General features: G+C 38.2%; 1 protein-coding gene across 6 annotated transcripts in view; it reads left to right on the top strand.

The window, feature by feature from the left end:
- The window catches only part of LOC136833267 (vascular endothelial growth factor receptor 1-like), a 56,645-nt gene that overhangs the window by 14,717 nt on the left and 21,719 nt on the right, over positions 1-20,209 (top strand). For 2 of the 6 annotated variants that reach the window (XM_067095184.1, XM_067095183.1), the window contains exons 1-9: positions 2,949-3,030; positions 7,594-7,662; positions 8,421-8,551; positions 9,822-9,902; positions 11,089-11,200; positions 12,092-12,219; positions 15,752-15,887; positions 17,183-17,328; positions 18,863-19,031. In XM_067095184.1, coding sequence (XP_066951285.1) covers positions 3,024-3,030; positions 7,594-7,662; positions 8,421-8,551; positions 9,822-9,902; positions 11,089-11,200; positions 12,092-12,219; positions 15,752-15,887; positions 17,183-17,328; positions 18,863-19,031 — 979 coding nt within the window. In that variant the 5' untranslated portion in view covers positions 2,949-3,023. Of the gene's footprint in view, positions 1-2,948; positions 3,031-7,593; positions 7,663-8,420; positions 8,552-9,821; positions 9,903-11,088; positions 11,201-12,090; positions 12,220-13,923; positions 14,076-15,751; positions 15,888-17,182; positions 17,329-18,862; positions 19,032-20,209 lie in introns of those variants that run through there. The other 4 variants (XM_067095187.1, XM_067095185.1, XM_067095189.1 and 1 more) reach the window with 3 other exon arrangements.

Below are 20,209 nucleotides of genomic sequence, written 5' to 3'. Positions count from 1 at the left end.
TATGAGAGAAGGAGTTATAAATATTGAACTCTCTCTCTCTCTTGGGATGAGAGTAGGTTTGTATTTGTGAAGGGAATAAGGTACCAGATTGTTAGTCGACTGTTTAGGATCGCTGTTGTGGTTGCGAGCGATTAATCAAAGTTTGCACTGTCCAGTTTGAAAAGTTGGCCTCGACGAGGCAGTTCTGACAAAGGAAGCCTTTAGAGAGGCACTTCTGAGACAAGGAGGACCTCGAGGAGGCAATTCATAAAGAGGAAGGCCTCGACGAGGTAGTTTGACAAAATGAAGACAATAACAATGTAATTCTATAAAAGAAGGCCTCGACGAGGTATTTCATAAACCCAAGGCCTCGACGAGGTATATATTTCCTAAAAACAAGGCCTCGACGAGGTATTTCATAAAAACAAGGCCTTGACGAGGCAGTTCTTACAAAGGAAGGCCTCAGAGAGGCAATTTTGGAACAGAGAACCTCGAGTTAATTCATAAAGGGGAAGGCCTCGACGAGGTAGTTTGACAAAAGGAGGACACTGGCAATTTAATTCTTTAAAAGAATGCCTCGACGAGGTACTTCATAAAAAATAACGCTCCGACGAGGCATTTCATGAAAAAATGAGGCCTCGACGAGGTAGTTCTTACAAAGGGAGTCTTCGGAGAAGCACTTCTGAAACAAAGAGAACCTCAAGGAGGTAATTCATAAAGAGAAAGGCCTCGACGAGGTAGTTTGACAAAAGGAAGACAATAGCAATGTAATTTTTTAAAAGAAGGCCTCGACGAGGCATTTCACGAAAAAATAAGGCCTCGACGAGGTAATCCTCAGAGAAGGAAGACCTCAGCTAGCTAAACCTCATTCCCACCTCGGCAAAACTATTCCTCAAATAATGATTTTCTATCTATCTATCTATCCGGGCTTGAGACCGACTCAAGTTTTGGATGATGACGTCATAAGCTCGCATGCGCAGAACTCCAGAAAAAAAACTATTTTCTCTTTTTTGACTCCAAGGGTGGAACTTTGTTACGCCCTTTCGAGGGCGCAGGTATTAGGGAGGCGTATAATGTCAAGAGGCAGATGCGTATAAATATATTATGCATTATCATAAACAAAAATCTTTTATGAAAGTATTAAAAACGTTTTTTCCTATTTTGTACATCTAGGCTAAACAGTCTGGTTTTAGACTAACATAGCCTGAAAGTTGATGTCTGTTCAAGCACATATTTTACACATTTTTATTGGTTTTATGCCAACATAGGCCTAAAGTTGATGTTTACTCAAGCACATATTTTGCACATTTTTATTGGTTTTATGCCAACATAGGCCTAAAGTTGATGTCTTTTCAAACAAATATTTTACACATTTTTATTGTCTTTAGATCAATATAGGCCTAAAGTTGATGTCTCATGTGCATATTTTACAAATTTTTATCGGTTTCAGACCAACATAGGCCTAAAAATGTATGTAATTTCAGGCTCATATTTTACACATTTTTAATGGTTTTAGACTAATAGGCCTAAAAGTTTATGTTATTTCTAGCACACATTTTACACAATTGTATTAGTTTTAGACTAACTTAGTCTTAAAGGTTAATGTCTGTTCAACCACATATTTTACAGATTCTTATTGATTTTAGACCAACATAGGCCTAAAACCTGATGTCCATTCAATCACATATTTTACTCATTTTCATTGGCTTTAGACCAACATAGGCCTAAACGTTTAGGCTATATCATTTCAAGTACACATTTCACACATTTTTATGAACGGGAATCAATCGTGTCTCTTGATGCGTTTGTTGTGTGTTTATCTGCATCTATCCGTTTAATTTTCCAAGTTACCTTCTGCCATTGGCAATCGATATGTAAACAAGCTGTCGCTTGAATAGTCACCATATGATACCCATATTGTAACGAGCACGACGAGAAACGTATCTGACAAAGGACGCGCATGCTTATTGAAAAACGTCCCTTGGGCCTAAGATATGAACCTGTTATTGAGACGAAGCCTCTGTAAGCATTTTTTGGCCCACAAAGACACCTAACATGAATCACAGACATCCGACGGCTTAGTCATTTCCTCTTGACCAAAAAATATTTCGTCATATCGCCGCTGATAAGCTTCATTCAGTTTTCTGTTGGGACATTTCGGTGTTGAATAAATGAGAAAGACATTGTTTGCCAAATCTCGGGTCCCTGGCTTATTTAGTTTTGGATTTATATATATTTGTGTTATTTATTTATTAGTTATTCTTATCAGTGACACGTAACGTTTTACAAGTTGGTATTTGTCGATAGGCCCTAGCGAAAATGTTCAGGTCTTTTAGCTCTTTCAATTCTGTTATCATTATTTCTGATCTTGGCCTATTACGTGGTTCCTGATATATATGCTCTGCTAATAATAATAATAATAATAATAATAATAATAATAATAATAATAATAATAATTTAAGACCACCAATCTTTGGGGATTGTGATTCCACTTTCTGTTGTCAACGGATGTATGAATTGCATTCTATTCGAGAGCCGTCCATTTCCAACCTCCCTATGGCCACTGTCGTCGCGACGCCAGTTTTGTAAATTGATGGGATGTAGCCTTGCATTGAACAAAAAAAAAAAAAAAAAGAAGACAAGAATTGGCTTTATCTTTTTATCAGTAGGCAAGGCACGTTATCCATCTATCTCAAAGATAAGGGGGCGAGATTACGCCTTTCCAAGGGGGTGCCGTTGTACAGGTTGATCTCATCTGCGAGCAGAGTCCATCATAAACTCTTAACAAAGTACGGAATTTTCTGTATAGAGAAAGAAGGCTCTAAAGACCTAATTCTCATAGAATCGGCTTTGCCGTTAAAGTGAAGATGATTTTGACCCTTACAGATTAAGAGGAGAGGAGGTTGTTTGATTAGTAGTGTCGCACGGGGTGCCTACGTAGAAGACCGGACGAGGGTTTTTTTTGGGGGGCCCTTCTCCTGTGTTACGCGTCAGTTTGAGGTGTTAGCCACTGCGGAGTGTGACGGGATTATACAACAGTGTGAATGAGGGGTTTGTATATATTTATATATATTTTGTCCGTACTCATTCTAGGCTTACAGGAATAGCATTTGGTAATGTGTTTTATGTATGTTTTTTTTTTTTTTGTAGTTTTTGTGCACAGACTTGACAAAAAAAAAGCGCAAAGTGTCCTTACTCATTGTAGGCTTACAGGAATAACAATGGCATGCGTTTTATTTAGTTTTCTTTTGTTTTTAGTTTTTGTGCATAGACTAGACTAAAAAAAAAGCGCCAAGTATCCTTCCTCATTCTAGGCTTACAGGAATAGCATTGACAATGTGTATATATAGATTTTTTCTTTTTAGTTTTTGTGCGCAGACTAGACTAAAAAAAGCGCAAAGTATCCTTACTCATTCTATGCTTACAGGAATAGCATTTATAGTTTTCTTTTGTTTTTAGTTTTTGTGCACAGACTAGACTAAATAGAACGCAGTGTCCTTATTCATTCTAGGTTTACGCGAAGCGTCCGACATTGAAAATCCTGATGGTACTGTGCTTTATTTTAGATTTTTATTTAGTTTTTGTGCACAGACTAGGCCTAAAAAGTTCCTTACTCATTCTAGACTGATGTGAAGCGCCCGACATGAAAATCGCATTGAAAACGTGTTATATTCTTAGTATTGCATAGTTTTTTGTTTATTCTGTGCACGCGTTGGGCCTTAAAACAATGTAAAACACACTGATAAGTATTCTATCAGATTCTTGCGTGGTTATAAAGAAGGAATTCGGGGGAGGGGCGGGGAGAGAGAGAAGTATTCTATTCGGCCCGGTGTTCGGTTATTCCCCGCACACACGAATTAGACGCGCCTGAAGAAGATGCTTGCGATCAGTATTCCAACCTTCTACAGATTTTCCGTTCCTCCTGCGCGCGCGCAAAACGTGGGTAGACTGAAGATTGAAGTGGCCAACTCCCTAAAGCATTATAAAGCGTTCGCAAAACAGTTTTGTTCAAAGTTTTTTTTGGGGGGAGCTTTCGATAAGATTCGCCTCTTGTGTTGAAATCCTCAACTTGCTTCCATTTTTTTTTCTCGTGTATCCTGTTGACTTACCCAAGGCCTGGGCTAGTGAAGGTCATTTAGGATGCCAGTCCCATCGGCCTCTGATATTAAAAAGGAGAGAAATACCAGACGTTCTGTGAGATCTAGGCTAATTGGAGATATACACCACCCTCAGGAGCTGAAGCTGTTGATGGCGCCATTTTGAGAGAGAGAGAGAGAGAGAGAGAGAGAGAGAGAGAGAGAGAGAGAGAGAGAGAGAGAGAGAGACATCATGTACTCACTTATCTCTAGGAGCAGGTTTTACTGTTCATGCACAGTGTTCTTCTAATGATTTTGTTTAGCTTTCTTTTAAACTCTTCCAAACTGTTGCTGTTTACAACTTCTTGTTGGGGGGCGGCTCCAGCTTTTTTAAAGAGAGAGAGAGAGAGAGAGAGAGAGAGAGAGAGAGAGAGAGAGAGAGAGAGAGAGAGAGAGAGAGGTAAGCTCTATTTGTAGTTCTTAAAGAGAGTAAGAGAGAGAGAGAGAGGAGAGAGAGAGAGAGAGAGTTCTAGAGAGAGAGAGAGAGAGAGAGAGGTAAGCTCTATTAGCAGTTCTTAAAGAGAGAGAGATCAGTTTTTAAGAGAGAGAGAGAGAGAGAGAGAGAGAGAGAGAGAGAGAGAGAGAGAGAGAGAGAGAGGTAAGCTCTATTAGCAGTTCTTAAAGAGAGAGGTAAGCTTTATTATCAGTTTTAAAAGAGAGAGAGAGGAGAGAGAGAGAGAGAGAGAGAGAGAGAGAGAGAGAGAGAGAGAGAGAGAGAGAGGAAACTTATATGAGCAGTGTTTACTTTTAAAGAGAGAGAGAGAGAGAGAGATTCTCAAATCAGAGCAAGGAGAGAGTCAGAGAGAGAGAGAACAGCCAAGTGGACAGAGAGAGAGAGACCTTTCAAGGTAGACCTTTCAAAATATGTAAATTATGAAAGATAAGTATTATTCTAATTCGTAACAGCTTTCATTTCCTCTGTAATAGAATGACGCGTGTGTACACACATTTTCTGTGTAAAACTCGCCGACGTCCAGCCCTGGGCCTAGTTTTGTGACGTCACGTGGGCCTAACACGTCCTTGGATAGCCTGGGCTCTCTCTCTCTCAAGATTTTCTTATTGAGCTTACTCTCTCTCTCTCTCTCTCTCTCTCTCTCTCTCTCTCTCAAAAATGCTGATGTAGCTTACCTCTCTCTCTCTCTCTCTCTCTCAAAAATTTCTTATAGAGTTTACTTCTCTCTCTCTCTCTCAAAAAAAAAAATTCGTATAGAGTTTACTTTTCTCTCTCTCTCAAAAGTTTCTTATTGAGCTTATTTCTCTCTCTCTCTCTCTCTCTCTCTCTCTCTCTCTCTCTCTCTCTCTCTCTCTCTCTCAAAAGTTTCGTATTGAGCTTACCTCTCTCTCTCTCTCTCTCTCTCTCTCTCTCTCTCTCTCTCTCTCTCTCTCTCTCTCTCTCTTACCTCTCTCTCTCTCTCTCTCTCCCTCTCCGTACATTACCGTCATTTCTAGACTCAATGCGCATGAGTCACAACTGCAATTACCCAAACCCCATTTCTCATTTATTCAACTTCAAAAAAGCCCCCATTCGCCAAATGCGGTTTCCTTCAGAGATAAACAATATGAAAGCCTTCCGGAGGATGTCGCCTGTGGTCTAGTTTTCACTTCGAAAAGAAAACGAAAAGAAAAAAGAAAGAGAAAAATCATTGTGACATTCCCTTCGTTTTCCGGGAATCCTCTGGTGGGAGTGTTCTATTGTGCATAGGTGTGGTTTAGTTTGTCTTCTTAAGTCGTTTCTGTACGATTAGACAGTCACATTAAAGATATCTCCAAGAGTAGGCCTATGCCGTAACGAGTTTATTATTATTATTATTATTATTATTATTATTATTATTATTATTATTATTATTATTATTATTATAGATTTTACATAGATAAACAACTGAGAAATTTGTCGGGTAGTCAAGACCACCTTTTACAAAAATCCCCTGCCTTCTTGCGTCATCATAAATAATAATAATAATAATAATAATAATAATAATAATAATAATAATAATAATAATAATAATAATAATAATTGTAAGGATAAACTGAGAGAGAGAGAGAGAGAGTGAGTGTGAGAGAGAGAGGGGGGTGGGTGTAAAATCTCATTCGTCACCCAGACAGTCAGGCCTCTGTAAAATAAATGCAAATAATTAGACATCTTTCGATAATTTTAAAAAAAGTGTTTCTTACCAGAAATACAGTTTTATTTTCAATTCCCTTTTACAATATCATTCTTTGCTCAAGTTGTGAAAGAAAGAATGAAGAAAAAAGAAAATATTAGACAGAGGATTAGCGTCATCAAGGTTTTCTCAGTTCAAGTGGACATTCCCCACGTCAAAATTGTTTTCGTTTATTTGATGAGAAGCGAATTCTCTCTTTTAAACTAATAAATATTTGCAAATGGGATCGTTAAAAAAAGGGGGTTGCTAGGTAGACCTATATGCCCGTTTAGAAGCGGTGTTAATATATTTAAGATAGCCTAACCAGTCGCTGTGCTCATGAGACTATCGCCAGCGTTCGTTAATGTAGCTTTTATAAAGACCGCAGCCTACATGCTGTGGGATTAACATATGTTAAAATAACGATTGTTTTACAGCAAAGAAATCATGAAACAATTCATTTCTAGAACATGCGTTGTGATATAACTAGAGGGACCTGTTTTAGTATTCAAATGACCATATCGTCGACTGGCATAGCCTAGGATATCCTCTTGGAATACTCATGGGATTCCTCTTAGGATACAATTGTTCCTCTTCTTGAGGTCCCATTGGAATTCCTCTTGGGATGAATTAGTATTCCATGCAATTTCTCTCGGGAATTTGAATTCCTTTCGACGTACCCCCTTGGAATTTCTACTAGATTGAGGAAGATATCTGCGGCAGACAGTGGTCCCAAGATGCCCTGAAGTTTGCTATGAAAAACGAGAAGAAAAAAAAACTTCAAAGCTCGCTTACCCTACATCATGGCTGTTCGTATCAGATGTTACAACTTGACGAGTTCGGGTCGTCAAGTTCTAACATCTGATACGAACAGCCCAAGGGGATGGTACTAAACACGGCGCCCATTTTGCACGTAAACGTACTTACGGCCTAAATTACTTACAGCCGAAAGGACGTTTATGTGCAAAATGGGCGCCGTGTTTAATACCAGCCCCTTGGGGATGTACGTTAAACATAAAATAATGACGGCAAATACCATAACGATAACGTTTTCCGTTGTTTTGGATGTTATGGCCAAAATGACCTATGGCTAAAACGACCGAGACCGAATTTGACGACAATAGGCTGATGTTTTCATTTTTGACGATACGCTTCTAGAATTAGCGAATATACTAAGCTATAGAAGAAGTTAAAAACTGACTTACACCAGAGATTAAGAATCTAACCACAATCCTCGAAAATGTGGTATTTTTTTTTTTTATATTTCTGCTCTTATGTGACGAAGGGGTTTCAGTCCCCTTTGCATGCGAAGAATGATACTCAATCCTCTTTTGCAGGTAACTCCCGCCCCTTCCCGCCAACGATGGCCAGCCGGTTAATTTGGTTAATCGTCATACTTGGATTAGGTAAGTACTTGCAGAATGTTGTGAGAAGTATTTGGATAACTGTAAAATACCGATTCAGTGAATCGTTTAAAAGCTAAAATATTGCTGTAATTATTCATTCAAAAGTTGTAAAGCATTACAGTAATAATTCCATCGAAAGCTATAAAACATTGCTGCAGCAATTCATTCAGAAGCTGTAAAATATTTTTGCAGCAGTCTCACAACCTGTAGACTGTTCTCGTAGCACTTTTAAAGATGTAAAATATTATTGCCAAACTTGTAAAATTCTGTTGCAATAGTAAGAGAAATATGTAAAATTTCATGTCGATGCTTGAAGAAATCGGTACTCAAAATCCTTGACAGTTTTGATTCACAGGCAGAACTTTGAAAAGTTGTTAAGAAACGGCTATAAAAATATCGTTGCAGCACTTAAGATTACTTGGGGTCTCTGTGGTCCCTGAGAATTTCCAAAGTCCAACTTGAAATTATTCTAAAAAATCTACCTTTGGACATTGAGATATTCCAAGGTGTCCATCTGTGCACCTTGAAATTTCATACTGTTTGTAAAAGGACCGTGGAATCGTGTCTGCTGACCCTGAAATTTCATAGGGGTCCCGACCCTAAAATTTTCGATTCCATGTAGGCCTAAAGCTTGGGACCTTGGTATCTTCCAAACAAATGATTCTTCAGATTGCTCGTGCTGATTTTGGGTGGGGTGTTAGCCAAGCAAGAAATTAATAAGAAACAAAAAATAAATCAATTTTTGTCTCGCTTCTCAGGTTATCGGTGTGCCTGTCTCCGGCCTCGGCTTAACGTCTCGGACGAATTTGTGGTGGACAGTCGGACAGAGAAGAGTTTTTCCCTCCGCTGCGAAGGGACGGAGAAACTCTTCTGGAACTGGACAGCTCCGGTAAGTCTTTTCAAACTTATTCTTCTTCTTTCGTGGACGTTTTCGCAAAGTCTTTCGTGGTTCCTAAGCGCTCACTCCACAAACACAGTTGCGGGCATAGTATACTGTAGGTGCAGTTTCTGGTTCGTAAGCGCACACTCTACAAACACAGTTGCGGGCGTAGTATACTGTAGGTGCAGTTCCTAGTTTCTAAGCGCACATCACTTTACAAAAACAGTTGCGGGCATAGTTACTGTACAGTAGGTGCAGTTCCTGGTTCCTAAGCCTCCACAAACACAATTGTGTTTGTGGAGCATAGTATACTGTGCCCGCAGGTGCAGTTCTCTTGTTCAAAGTATGCTGTAGGTGCAGTTCCTGTACTCGACAAACACAATTGCGAGCACTATACTGTCAGTTCCTGGTTCCTGTTCCACAAACACAGACTCTAACTGTTCGTGACTAACAGCGCAGAGCTACTGTATATTTAACGTTGAAGTTTTACTATTATAGCTTCTCTCTTTCCTATTGTTATTACATTATTTCACTTGTTATTTACTATTTTAATCGTCTTTGGCTTCAGTTTTTTTTTTCAGATTGCACCAAAATGTTTAATCCTTGAACATAACCTCTTCTGCAATAAAAAAAAAGTAACGTCACTGTTTCTGACCTAATTTAAAAAGATTTTTTTTTACAGAATATCAACAAATAATTTGTACTTTAAATTTAACCCCCACTCTTTTTACTTTTCCTGCACTATTGAACTTTAAGCATTCTTCTTCTTCTTCTTCTTCATTTTACCGTCATCCCATGTTCACGTGTATGGGATCTCGTTTATGTGATGTTACATGCACATCATGTTCATACAGCATCTTGTGTGCGGTGTGATCATGTATTTGATGTGCATATGTAGTTCATACATTCCTTGTTATCTCATATTTAGTTGGTAATTATGACGCTTTCTAATCCCATTTTTTGTTTACTTTTTATCTGTATAACCTTATGCATATGGTATATTTACATCCTAAATTCCTTTTTATCTCACGTTGACATATTTATGACGTATTTGCAATCACTATGTACTACTTTTTGCTGTTTTCTTTTTGATCTGTGATATAACCGTGATATATATATATATATATATATATATATATATATATATATTATATATATAACTGATGTGATGTGCTATATGCTCGCATATTTATATATCTCTGACATGGTGGAAGCTGTCGTTTTGGACAAAACTCCCGTGCATTGGTACTTAATGAAAGGTCCTTCTTTTTCATTTTAGATTCTACCTACAGACGGAGTCTTGAGCGTAGCAGAGGAAGTCCATGAACACACAGACTTTCCTTACATCTCGACGCTGACTGTGAGTAAATTGCTCGTCTGTGCTCTGTTAAAATCGCAGAGGTACTAATGTTGAATAAACGTGACATCGAAGGTCAATTAGGCATGTCCCGTTAAATCTTGTTGTGCCTCTGTTGACCTGACTTCATTCGGTGGGGTAGGTCGCGGGCAGGATAGAGAAAGATGTTCTGTAGGTAGCAAGGTAATCCTAAAAGATAGAAAAATAGAAAGTTGGCACTCCATTATATTATATATATATATATATATATATGTATATATATATATATATATATATATATATATATATATAATATATATATATATATAATAATATATATATATATAAAATATAAATGTGTCTATGTGTGTATCAGAAATAACTGTCAGAAAAGTTAAGCTTGTAGGAAAAACCTCCTGAACTTCTCTTCAGAGCAAATGAACTTGATGAGAACCACATCAAGCTCGGCCGTAAGAAGGAATTTTTCTTTAGTTTGGTCCCCAAAGAGACTCTACTTGAGATTCTTCGCAGCGTCACTTCAGCCCCTAGCAGCAGTCCCTTTCATTCTTTCGGTAATTCTATATATTAGCTCTGCGCCTGTTTTTACCTTTTCAGCTGGTTTTTTCTACACTTTTAGGGGTTCTGATACTGGCGGTGTATCTGTTTGTTGTCGGCCGAATGGAGTGTCCCTTCGCCGTGTTTAGTACTGGCCCGGGGGTTGTTGGGTACCTGTACGTTAACAAGTTATTGCACTTGCCGGACGGGATATGAACCGTTTGAAACAGACGTACCCGTGCTGTCATGTGAAGATCGCGTGTGGAAACCCCTTGTTGGATGGACTTCACGGGTTAATAACAGGTTAATTACAATCGAGCGCCAAAAATTAAAGGTAAATTCATAATTAGCAACCAAAAAACTGTAGAAAAAGTTAAGTTAGAGGGCAGTCGCCGAGGCGGAGCTACTATATAGTCCTACCATTACTTCTCCTGTATCTCTGCTCAAATTCTCTCTCTTCCGTCTTACTTTCCACCCTCTCCTAACAGTTGTTTCTTACTGCAGTTGTGAGGTTTCCTCCTGTTACGCCTTTAAAACCCTTTTTATTCTGTTTATCTTTCACCACTGAATGACCTTATAGGTCCCAGCTCTTGGGCCACTGGCCTAAATTTTGTATTGCATGACGTAATTCAGTTTTGAAATTTTTTTCCTACAGCTAACAGATCCATACTCAACTGACACGGGGTTCTATCGTTGCCACTACAAGGCAGTGAGAGACCATGTTCTTGAAGAGGACAAAGTTGCCAGTACCTACGTTTACGTATATGGTCAGTATATGTGTTGCTGTAGTAATAGAAATGAGTTGGCACAATTAATGAGATTAGCAAAACCTAGCACTAAAGTGAAGCCAGTTGTCAAATTTTGTGTGTCTTCAGTGGAATTTTTTATGACGGGGGTATGCTGTACGATATAAATTTAGATACTGTGGAAAGAAACATTACAGTCATTTAAAGTCTTACGAATTTTACAAGGAAGAGTCAAGCAGCTAATAAAAAATGATGAAATCGAACCTAACTCAGGCAGACATTTTATTTTTGACATAAATCCCTTGATAAAGTATACATTGCTGTATTTGCAGCCATGTTAAGTAGGCCTTTTTAGATAATTTTGTTCAACAATTAAAGATGGTGTCACACAGGCACGCTTCTGTCATCTTTTAGCATCTTTCTGCCAAATCTTGTCCCAAGTAGCCGATAAATCATTGATTTGTTCCAGTGAGCTAGCTCACAAATTAGCCTAAACAGGTGACAGATTTTTACTTATCTCAATTCTCTCTTGTGCGCTATCACTGTAATGAACGTATGCCGCTTCTGTTATACACAAATGAAAAAAATATTTGCTGCTTGGCACAGAGTCTGGCAAAAAGACGCTGAAAGATGTTGCAAAATTCCCCTTGTCACACCGCCTTCAACATTGATCTCCATTTGATGCAGTAGACCTTGTTCTAGCCTGATCAAGAATGGTCAAACTGAAGCATATAGAATAGAGTAAATCTTGTTATTGCCTGATCAAGCCTGATCAAGAATGGTCAGACTGAAGCATATAGAATAGAGTAAATCTTGTTCTTGCCTGATCAAGAATGGTCAGACTGAAGCATATAAAATAGAGGAACACAGTCCTTATCTCTAGTTGTCTGACTGATGACTTGTCTCTGGCAGATGGTGAGGCTGGGGTTGTTCCCAGTTCTAAAAGTTCAATAATGGTCACCACTGACGAAAAACTGGTCATCGATTGTCGCCCCACCATGCCAAACATCACCGTTACTCTTTGGAAAGACGGGTCTCAGGTAAATTACTGCCTTTGTTTCATTTGTACATAGATTTAAAATCATTACCTCCCTGTGGGGGCTAGTGCCGTCAGAGCACCTCAGGTGGTGCGGTTTCCTTTCGACCCCTAGGTGCAACCTCTTTCATTCCTTTTACTGTACTGTACTGTACCTTGTTTCCTATTCTCTTCTTCCATCTTACTTTCCACCCTCTCCTAACAATTGTTTCATAGTGCAACTGGGAGGTTTTCCTCCTGTTACACCTTTAAAACGTCTTACTTTCAGTTTCCCGTTAGGATTGAATGACCTCGTAGGTCCCAGCACTTGGACTTTGACCTAAATTTTATATTCCTTTCCATTCCATAAAGCATTACCTGAGTCGAAGGACAGTATCATTGAAGACAGTTGCCATAGGTCTAGTTAATGAAACAAAAATGAAGAGCATGTCTTCTGGTGTCCTTAACATCTTCCAGCAAACTTTGCACCAAACAACCGGTGTTTATGACAGAGTTGGGTGCAAGATGGTAAGAGATGTGATACCAGAGTGGACCTTATTGACTCTCCTCAAAATAGGAATGCTTGTCATTCATGCTGTTCCAGTGCTGGTCTTCTTTAGTCTAAGATAAAAGTCGATACTGTAACGAACTCTTGATATACTGTGTAAAACTGGTTTTAAGATGTTTAGTAAGATGCAGTCTTCATAGATAGTAGTTTGTCACCATCATCGTCATTCTGTCTTTGCATGACTAACAAGGAGGTGTATAGGTACAGTATGTGTAGAAAACTTATAACGTAGATATATCGTGCATGTCGTAGTAGAATGGATTGGAACTAACACTAGTACTAGAGCAACCCTGCTATTATGTATTTTGAAATGCCTTTGGCACCAGGCCACAAGAATGAAATTTTAGATTGTCTAATCTTGTTCTTTTCTTTTTTTTACCCACATGAACAACACATAGGTCAGGTTGTATTGGATTCATTTCTTGTCTCTTACTGTCTGTCATCCTTTCAGAGATTTTTCTGCGACCCTGTAAGGGTTTGGGATAGAATTTTTCTCCTTCTCCCCTGCCAGCTTCCTCCTCACAAGTCCTGTGATAAATAAAGACATTAATTGCCTTTCCCACTGTCCACTGTTTGAAGAACTCACGCACATTCTGTCAGTGTTCATAACATTGTGTGTAACATAAACAAATGACCAGTACTTGAGGTATTTAGGTTAAGAAATTTGTAGGTAGTTCTGCAAACTATTTCCATTAAATTGACAGATCTGATTACCAGCTTCCTTCAGAGACCTTTCTTCATCTCGAGGAAGTTATGGTATTGGAGCTACTAACTATCTTATAAAAGATTGCTTATTGTAAGGAAAAAAAAATTTTTTTCAGGTAAATTTTACAAGGAAAATTTTCCCATCTAAAGCGCATCACAGAGATGAAGAGAAATGTTCTTCCATAACTGAAAATCTTGAAAGAGACCCCTCTCCATTTTTCTCTGTCAGAAAATATGGAAACGGAATAAAAATTTAGTGTGAGAGACAGTGAGAAACACTACACAAGTCGAGGGCTTATGACCTGTTTTCTTCCTCAGTTAGATTAGTGAATATGCTGGAGGCTCAGTGATATGGATCTGAATTATACTTTGGTCATGAATTCAGTCATGAGTTGGCCAAATGTTGAGACATTATGCAGGCATCCATCATATTTTCTTCTTCGTATCTGTCTGAAGGTTTCCAGCGATGGCAGCCGTATTGTCTTTGATCCGTAGACAGGGATATTCCATAACAGATCTCAGAGTAAAAGATTCTGGATACTACCACTGCAGGTCTTCCAGTCCTCATGATTCTCTCCTTTTCACAGCTGAGGTTACTGCTCAAACTGGTAAGTTTTCGTGCAGACAATTAAAAGAGTAAGTGAGCAGAGGCTTTGCTTTTGAGAAGTGTCTTTTTGCCATCCTGCTTCTGCAACAGGGCCAACCACGCCATTATTACAGTGTCCACAGATTCATCTTGAAATGGAAAGGAGGTAGAATTATACTTTAGTTCATGCTGTTCTGACTGTACAGAGGAAAATGGTGCAGATATCCATGGTATATGATTTCTTTTTACAGCTGGAAAGACTTACCGCAACCAAACCTAGTGGCTGTAGAACATTCTGAAGTTTGAATTCTGAAAGTAAAGTTTTACCCCAGCAAATACTGGTGATCAAAAATACAAGAGCCAGATAATTCTAGGATTTATATTAAAAGCCATTGTTCAAATGACATCTACTGAGCATAGTTCAAGACAGAAGGCTATTCATGTTAATTATAGGTTTTCTGTGCCAGTAGGGATGTTGGACCAAGATTAGCTTATTTAAAAAATGCAAAAGAGAATGGATTCATACGATGGGTTCCTCAGAACGAGGCGTGAGTTGAAGTACTGTATTTTCAAAGGCAATAAATTCAGACCGGTATTAGTCCTTTAGTGTTGTCCCTGCCTTGTCTCAAAGTAATGAAATTCGTGAGTTTTAGGTTCTGTTACTGTTGATGATTTCAAATTTGACCAGATATTTCTGCTCTTGAGTGTATCCCAGACAAGAGACAGTAGCATTTCCATTACTCTCCTGCTGAATTTTTACCTCACAGAATATTAAGAAATCAGTTGTTATGGTAGCATTTTGAATGGCTTCTTTAAATTGTTAGCACCCATGATGGTATAGTAGGTGTTCTTTATATAACAGTATAAGCTGCACTTTTGTAATTCTCTGCATGTATGCATGGACGTACAGTAAGTGCATTTGCATATAGGTTAAGAATAAGTACATTTTCATGCACTCTATCTATGTAAGTGCATGTGTACTGGAAATACGTATGCATATGGTCTTTTCAGGCCTAGAACTCACCTATCAGGTTTTGTGGCTTATTTTGGCTTTAGCTGTAAGCTGTAACTAATCCTCCTAACGAACACATCACGCCAAGGAGTAGCTAGACAACCAGCTTGTTATTTTCCTTTTGTTAACTGCCTTTTCATTATATTTCTAACCACACTGTAGAAATTGTTTCGAGAATGAGGTGGCATTTTTGCTTCTTGTTGGAAGATTTTAACCAGTTTGGTAATGTCAGGCAGGTTGTAGCACATGCTGTTCAGTGCCAGTTAAAAGACATATATTAAAAATGAGTAAATTCAACTTACTTCCATTATTTAATAGTAAATGCACAAAGTGACTCAGAGACCCTTATGTATGTGTCTGTTCAGTACATAGTGAGAAATAGTAACTTGTTGGAAGTAGCGAAGGTATCCCACAGTATACCAACCTCAGGGCATTTTAAATCATCAATCTTTATCATTCAAAGACGGTATTTTAGTCCACTGAAGAAAATCAACCACAGAACATTAAGTTTGCATACTAATAATCATTCTGCAATACAGTGTCAACTAGAGGGTAAGTTTACATGAAAGTGGTGTTCAACAGTTGCAGCTTATCAAAAGCCCTTTTACTTTATTTGCTGCAAGATAAGCAGTGCTTAATTGTTGTTAACCTCTCCACTGGCTTATATTCCCTGTTTGCCTGCTTAGATACCATCCACCAAATACCAGCGCGACCCGAAAATAGGCTTTGTCTTCCGCAACATTGCCATCAAAGACAGCGGTTACTACACTTGCCAAGCAGATGGCTACATTAACTCTTCCAGCTTCATTGTCCAGGTCAACCGTAAGTAGCCAACATGTTTGATGTGGTTTGAGCTTCACTTCAGGTAGCTTCTTATTCGGCCAAAATAGCTTAGCACCAGGGAGATTGAGTTACCAGTACACCTGAGTAATAATAAAAAAACCTTCAGTTTTACAAGAGTTGAACTCTCCTTATGTTGTCAAGCTGCTGGGCATTATTAACACATGCTTAGCCACTTCTTTTATACAAATTCCTCTGCTGTGAGTGCAGGACTTGATAAGATTTCTCCCAAATGTGAATGGAAAGAGAAACTGCACTTTTCGGGTGTAGGTTAGACTTAGAACACCCTGCTGTGTTACTTTATTGTTCATTTGTGATTCACTTTTAGTTGTTTTGTTTTTAAAGGCTTAGAAATTAAAAATCTTGTTAGAATAAAGGATTTGAATCCCACTTATATACTTCTTCCTCAAGTATTACTAGATAAATTGCCTCACACCTCACAACCATTATTTGCTGTTCAGGTACTTCTCTGTTCTTCATGATATACAATATATATTAGTTCTGTCTATGACCCAACAACATTTGGGAGTGTACAGTACTTGCTTGTAAGTTTTATATCATACTTTTAAATGCAAGAGATTAGCTGTACAGTACGTATTTATATGTAGCATGCTACCCCATTTGTATGTAATATATCAGTGTTCTGCCTCCAACATGATGTGGGTTCAAGTTCGTTCAAAAATAAATAAAAAGTGTTTCTCTTGTTTATCTGCCAGTTGTGAGCAATTAATCATATTCATTGCATAGACTGAAGTGAGGTTGTCTTTTAAATGTAACTTGCTGCAAAGGTTCACTGCTCTTTGCTGGAGATGCATGAAATGTTGGTATCTTGGTAGAGCCTGGATTTTATCTTATGACTAGTGTTGTTATTAAAAGTATAAAATTGCTGTCTGTTCTTTGCATATTCGAGAATCATTGTCAGCGCAAGACTAGTTTTACAGTAGAATGCCCCTTTCAGTGTCTGAAAATGTGAATGAACGAGTTAGAAGTACTGCACAGTACACCAAGAATTAAGAAACCACAACTGTTCCTTTCAAAATCATCCCTAGAGACAAGCAAAGTTGCATCGTTATGAAAGAATAGACTAAATTACAAAAACCAGCTCTCACCAGTACAAACAGCCAGGGCCACAATCTAGACAAAACGACATCTTTTTTTGAGGATTTTCAGCACGCAAAAATATGTTATCTGGCTCTAATGTTTACAACTCTTTTTGGATCTTTGTTACATTCATGTATTGCTTGTGTCTGACTTTTAATCTGTATGGTTCCATGCAGCTTCCAGGGAGACACGGCTGAGCAAGCCAGCCATTGAATGGAATGACAGTCAGCATTTTGTCTCTGGGTATGGCTTCACAATCAACTGTTCGTTGCTGAGAGATGGTGATGTGGCATTCCACTGGAAGTGGCCCAATCCCCAAAATGTGAGTAGCTCTTGAGTATATTGTAATAGCCACCACGGTGACTACCTAATGTCTCAGTTCTGCAATGATTCTGAATAAGATTTCTGCTGAAAGCCTTGAGGTTCGAAGGGAAATGAATGAAGAGATTACCAAATGTGAGTGGGTTATAAGCTAGTGATTCTTGCTTTACCTGTTATATATCCAAAAGGGTAAAGAATTTATTTCATCTGATATGTGCATATGCAGTATTTGTCAAAGTTTAACTTGTCTTTTGATTTTTGCTAGGGCCCCAAGGAGACTGGCCTCACTATGGTGACGTAGTTTTAAGAGATTATTGCTTTATAGCCTGGAACGTGTAGAGTCTGGTGGTCTATTTCACTTAGTTTGACATGAACTTGTTTTCAGGAATCTCTTAGCTTAGTAACAGCGTCAGTATTATTAAGTAAAGCATGCTTGTGAATAAGTGACATCACTTTAACAATTTGGGATTGATGTTTGTACCAGTATGGAAGAATGTAGGCTCGGATACTTGGAGCAAAGATAAAAAAAAAAAAACTTGCTTGTACACAGTAACCTGCCTGTGCTCTGAACACAGATGGGCAATAATAATCATCAGTTTTCATCATCCATGTTTGTTGTTTTAAATCCTCTTCTTTGTCCTCATTTGGTTCATCATGCAGGCTGCATTTCTTCTGTGATCTATGTTAAAGATATAATTATGCCATTGATCTCTAATTTTTTAGACCAATAAGTTAATACTATGTCCTGGAAGTGATTCTTTCCCAAACTGTCGCTTTTATTCATAAAAAAGGGGCCAAAGCATATTTTTAAAACATATTTCAGAAGGAATTTGCTTTGAATAATTTACAGCACCCACGTCACTGTCGGTAATGGTTATCTGAAAATGTGTTACAGTATACCATAGGTTGAAAAGCCATTCCCCAAGATTTTCCTTATTGTTATTTGCTTCCTCTGATTTTACCAAGAGCGTAACTAGGCATTAACACCTAATGTATCCTATGAGTAGGATTTTAAGACTACTCTGAGATAATTTTGTGAAAAACTGTTGACCAGGTGTCTATGGACTACATTGCTCCATTAGCAGCTAAAAGCATCGTCTCTGTGGTTGTAAGGAAGTGGAATCTAGCCTAAGGTTAACTAGTACTGAATTGCTGGTGTGTTTTAATAAGAAAAAATTTTATCTGAACCTGTTGCGTTTACCTCAGTTGCATTTTTGAGGAAAGTATCCACCTCCATGATTTGTTTAACACTGAGTTGCGAAATGAGGAATGAATCTTTGCTGAGATTCAGTACCTAAATATTTCAGGTTGCCACATCTGCTAAACAATATGTACATTTCCTGTAACGTGCGAAAGTTTTTTTCATTTAGCCCGCGGATCATTTCTTTTGATGGTGGACTTAACAGGAAAAAAGAAAACACCAGTCATTGTCACCTTTTTATCTCCGAATAAAATGAAATTCTCCTCCAAGCAAGAACGAATTAAAACTTCTGAGACTCCTATATCTTTTATAACTTTTACATCTTTATTTACAGATGCCCACAATAATGCCCCAAACCAAAGTCGAGCGCAAGGGTATCTCATACAGAATCAGCTCCCTTTCTGTGTCCAATGCTACGCTGGAGGACTCTGGGGATTACACATGTCAAGTATCATTTTCTGGGATGGAACCTAATGAAGAAACACGCAGTGTTACTGTTCAAGGTAATCGGCTGTTAGATTTCAGCTTCTTTTCATACGTCCCTGTTCTATGTCATCAGAGTTCTTACAACAACTTTGGCCTATGTTCCATGTTTCCAATGCCTTTATGGTAACTTTGTGCTGTGACTGCTGTGTCTTTGGCAACTTGATCCTAAGTGCCAAAAATCCTCTGCCTATGGTATATTTAGGTGCTTACACCTTGGCTTCAATACCTTTACTTTGACTTAGGCCTAAGTGCCGTAGCCTCTGTTGCTTCATTATGATCAGTGTGCTTCTTTCTCTCAATATATCTCTCTTTGTTCACCTCTGTTCATTTTTAGTATCTTCTGTTTCACATTAACATATTTTTGGTTTTATTTCAATGGGTAGAGCCACCATGTAGAATGGTCCTTTGCAGGTCTGACAAGGTTCTCTAAAATCAGGTTTGAGTGGATCTGAGAAAAACTTTTTCTTTGTCAGAGCAATTTGAATAGTTGGTTTTTTTAAATAGATGCAGGGATTTGTGAAGGATAGTTGGTTTTTTAAATAGATGCAGGGATTTGTGAAGGGCTTTTCTGTTCTTTATCCTCGTGAATGGAGACATTAATTTTAAGCCATAGAAAACCTATCACACTTTCCTAGTAAACTTTTGATTTGGAAGGTATTCAAAATTCTGGAGGTGTTATTAAATACTAATTATAATCAGTATAACAATCTACGACGTAATGTTAGGGATCAAGATGGTGTTTTGGATGCAGTTAGGCAGTTAATATGAACAGCCTGTATGCTCAGACATTTAATAAGCCAAGTAAATTTTAATAATCTCCATTTAACTTCTTTCTGGTTGGTTTTCTTTTTTTCAACAGGTGTTGGCCCTTCCGATTGTTCTCTTTTAAACCATAATAGAGATAAATTTATTAACTGATCTCCAAAAGTAAGTGAATTAAAGAGTCCATAGTGGCTACAGGTACTTAAAATTTTGAAGCAAAATTCCTTTAGAGTATAGTTTGGTGACTGATCACAGTGTCATGGTGGGAGGATTCCACTTATCCCAGCCTGTTGCAAATTCTCAACCCATTCTGTGGCATTTAATGCAATAGTTTGGTGATGGGGTGATTATGTTTGTTTTCTTTGATGTGCTATTTGCTGAGGAAATTGTATGTCATAGCCACTAAGTGAAAGACTGAGCTATATCTTCCTTA

The sequence above is a fragment of the Macrobrachium rosenbergii genome, chromosome 51 (assembly GCF_040412425.1).
Source record: "Macrobrachium rosenbergii isolate ZJJX-2024 chromosome 51, ASM4041242v1, whole genome shotgun sequence".
Lineage (NCBI taxonomy): Eukaryota > Metazoa > Arthropoda > Malacostraca > Decapoda > Palaemonidae > Macrobrachium > Macrobrachium rosenbergii.
This window is presented reverse-complemented; position numbering and strand designations above follow the sequence as displayed.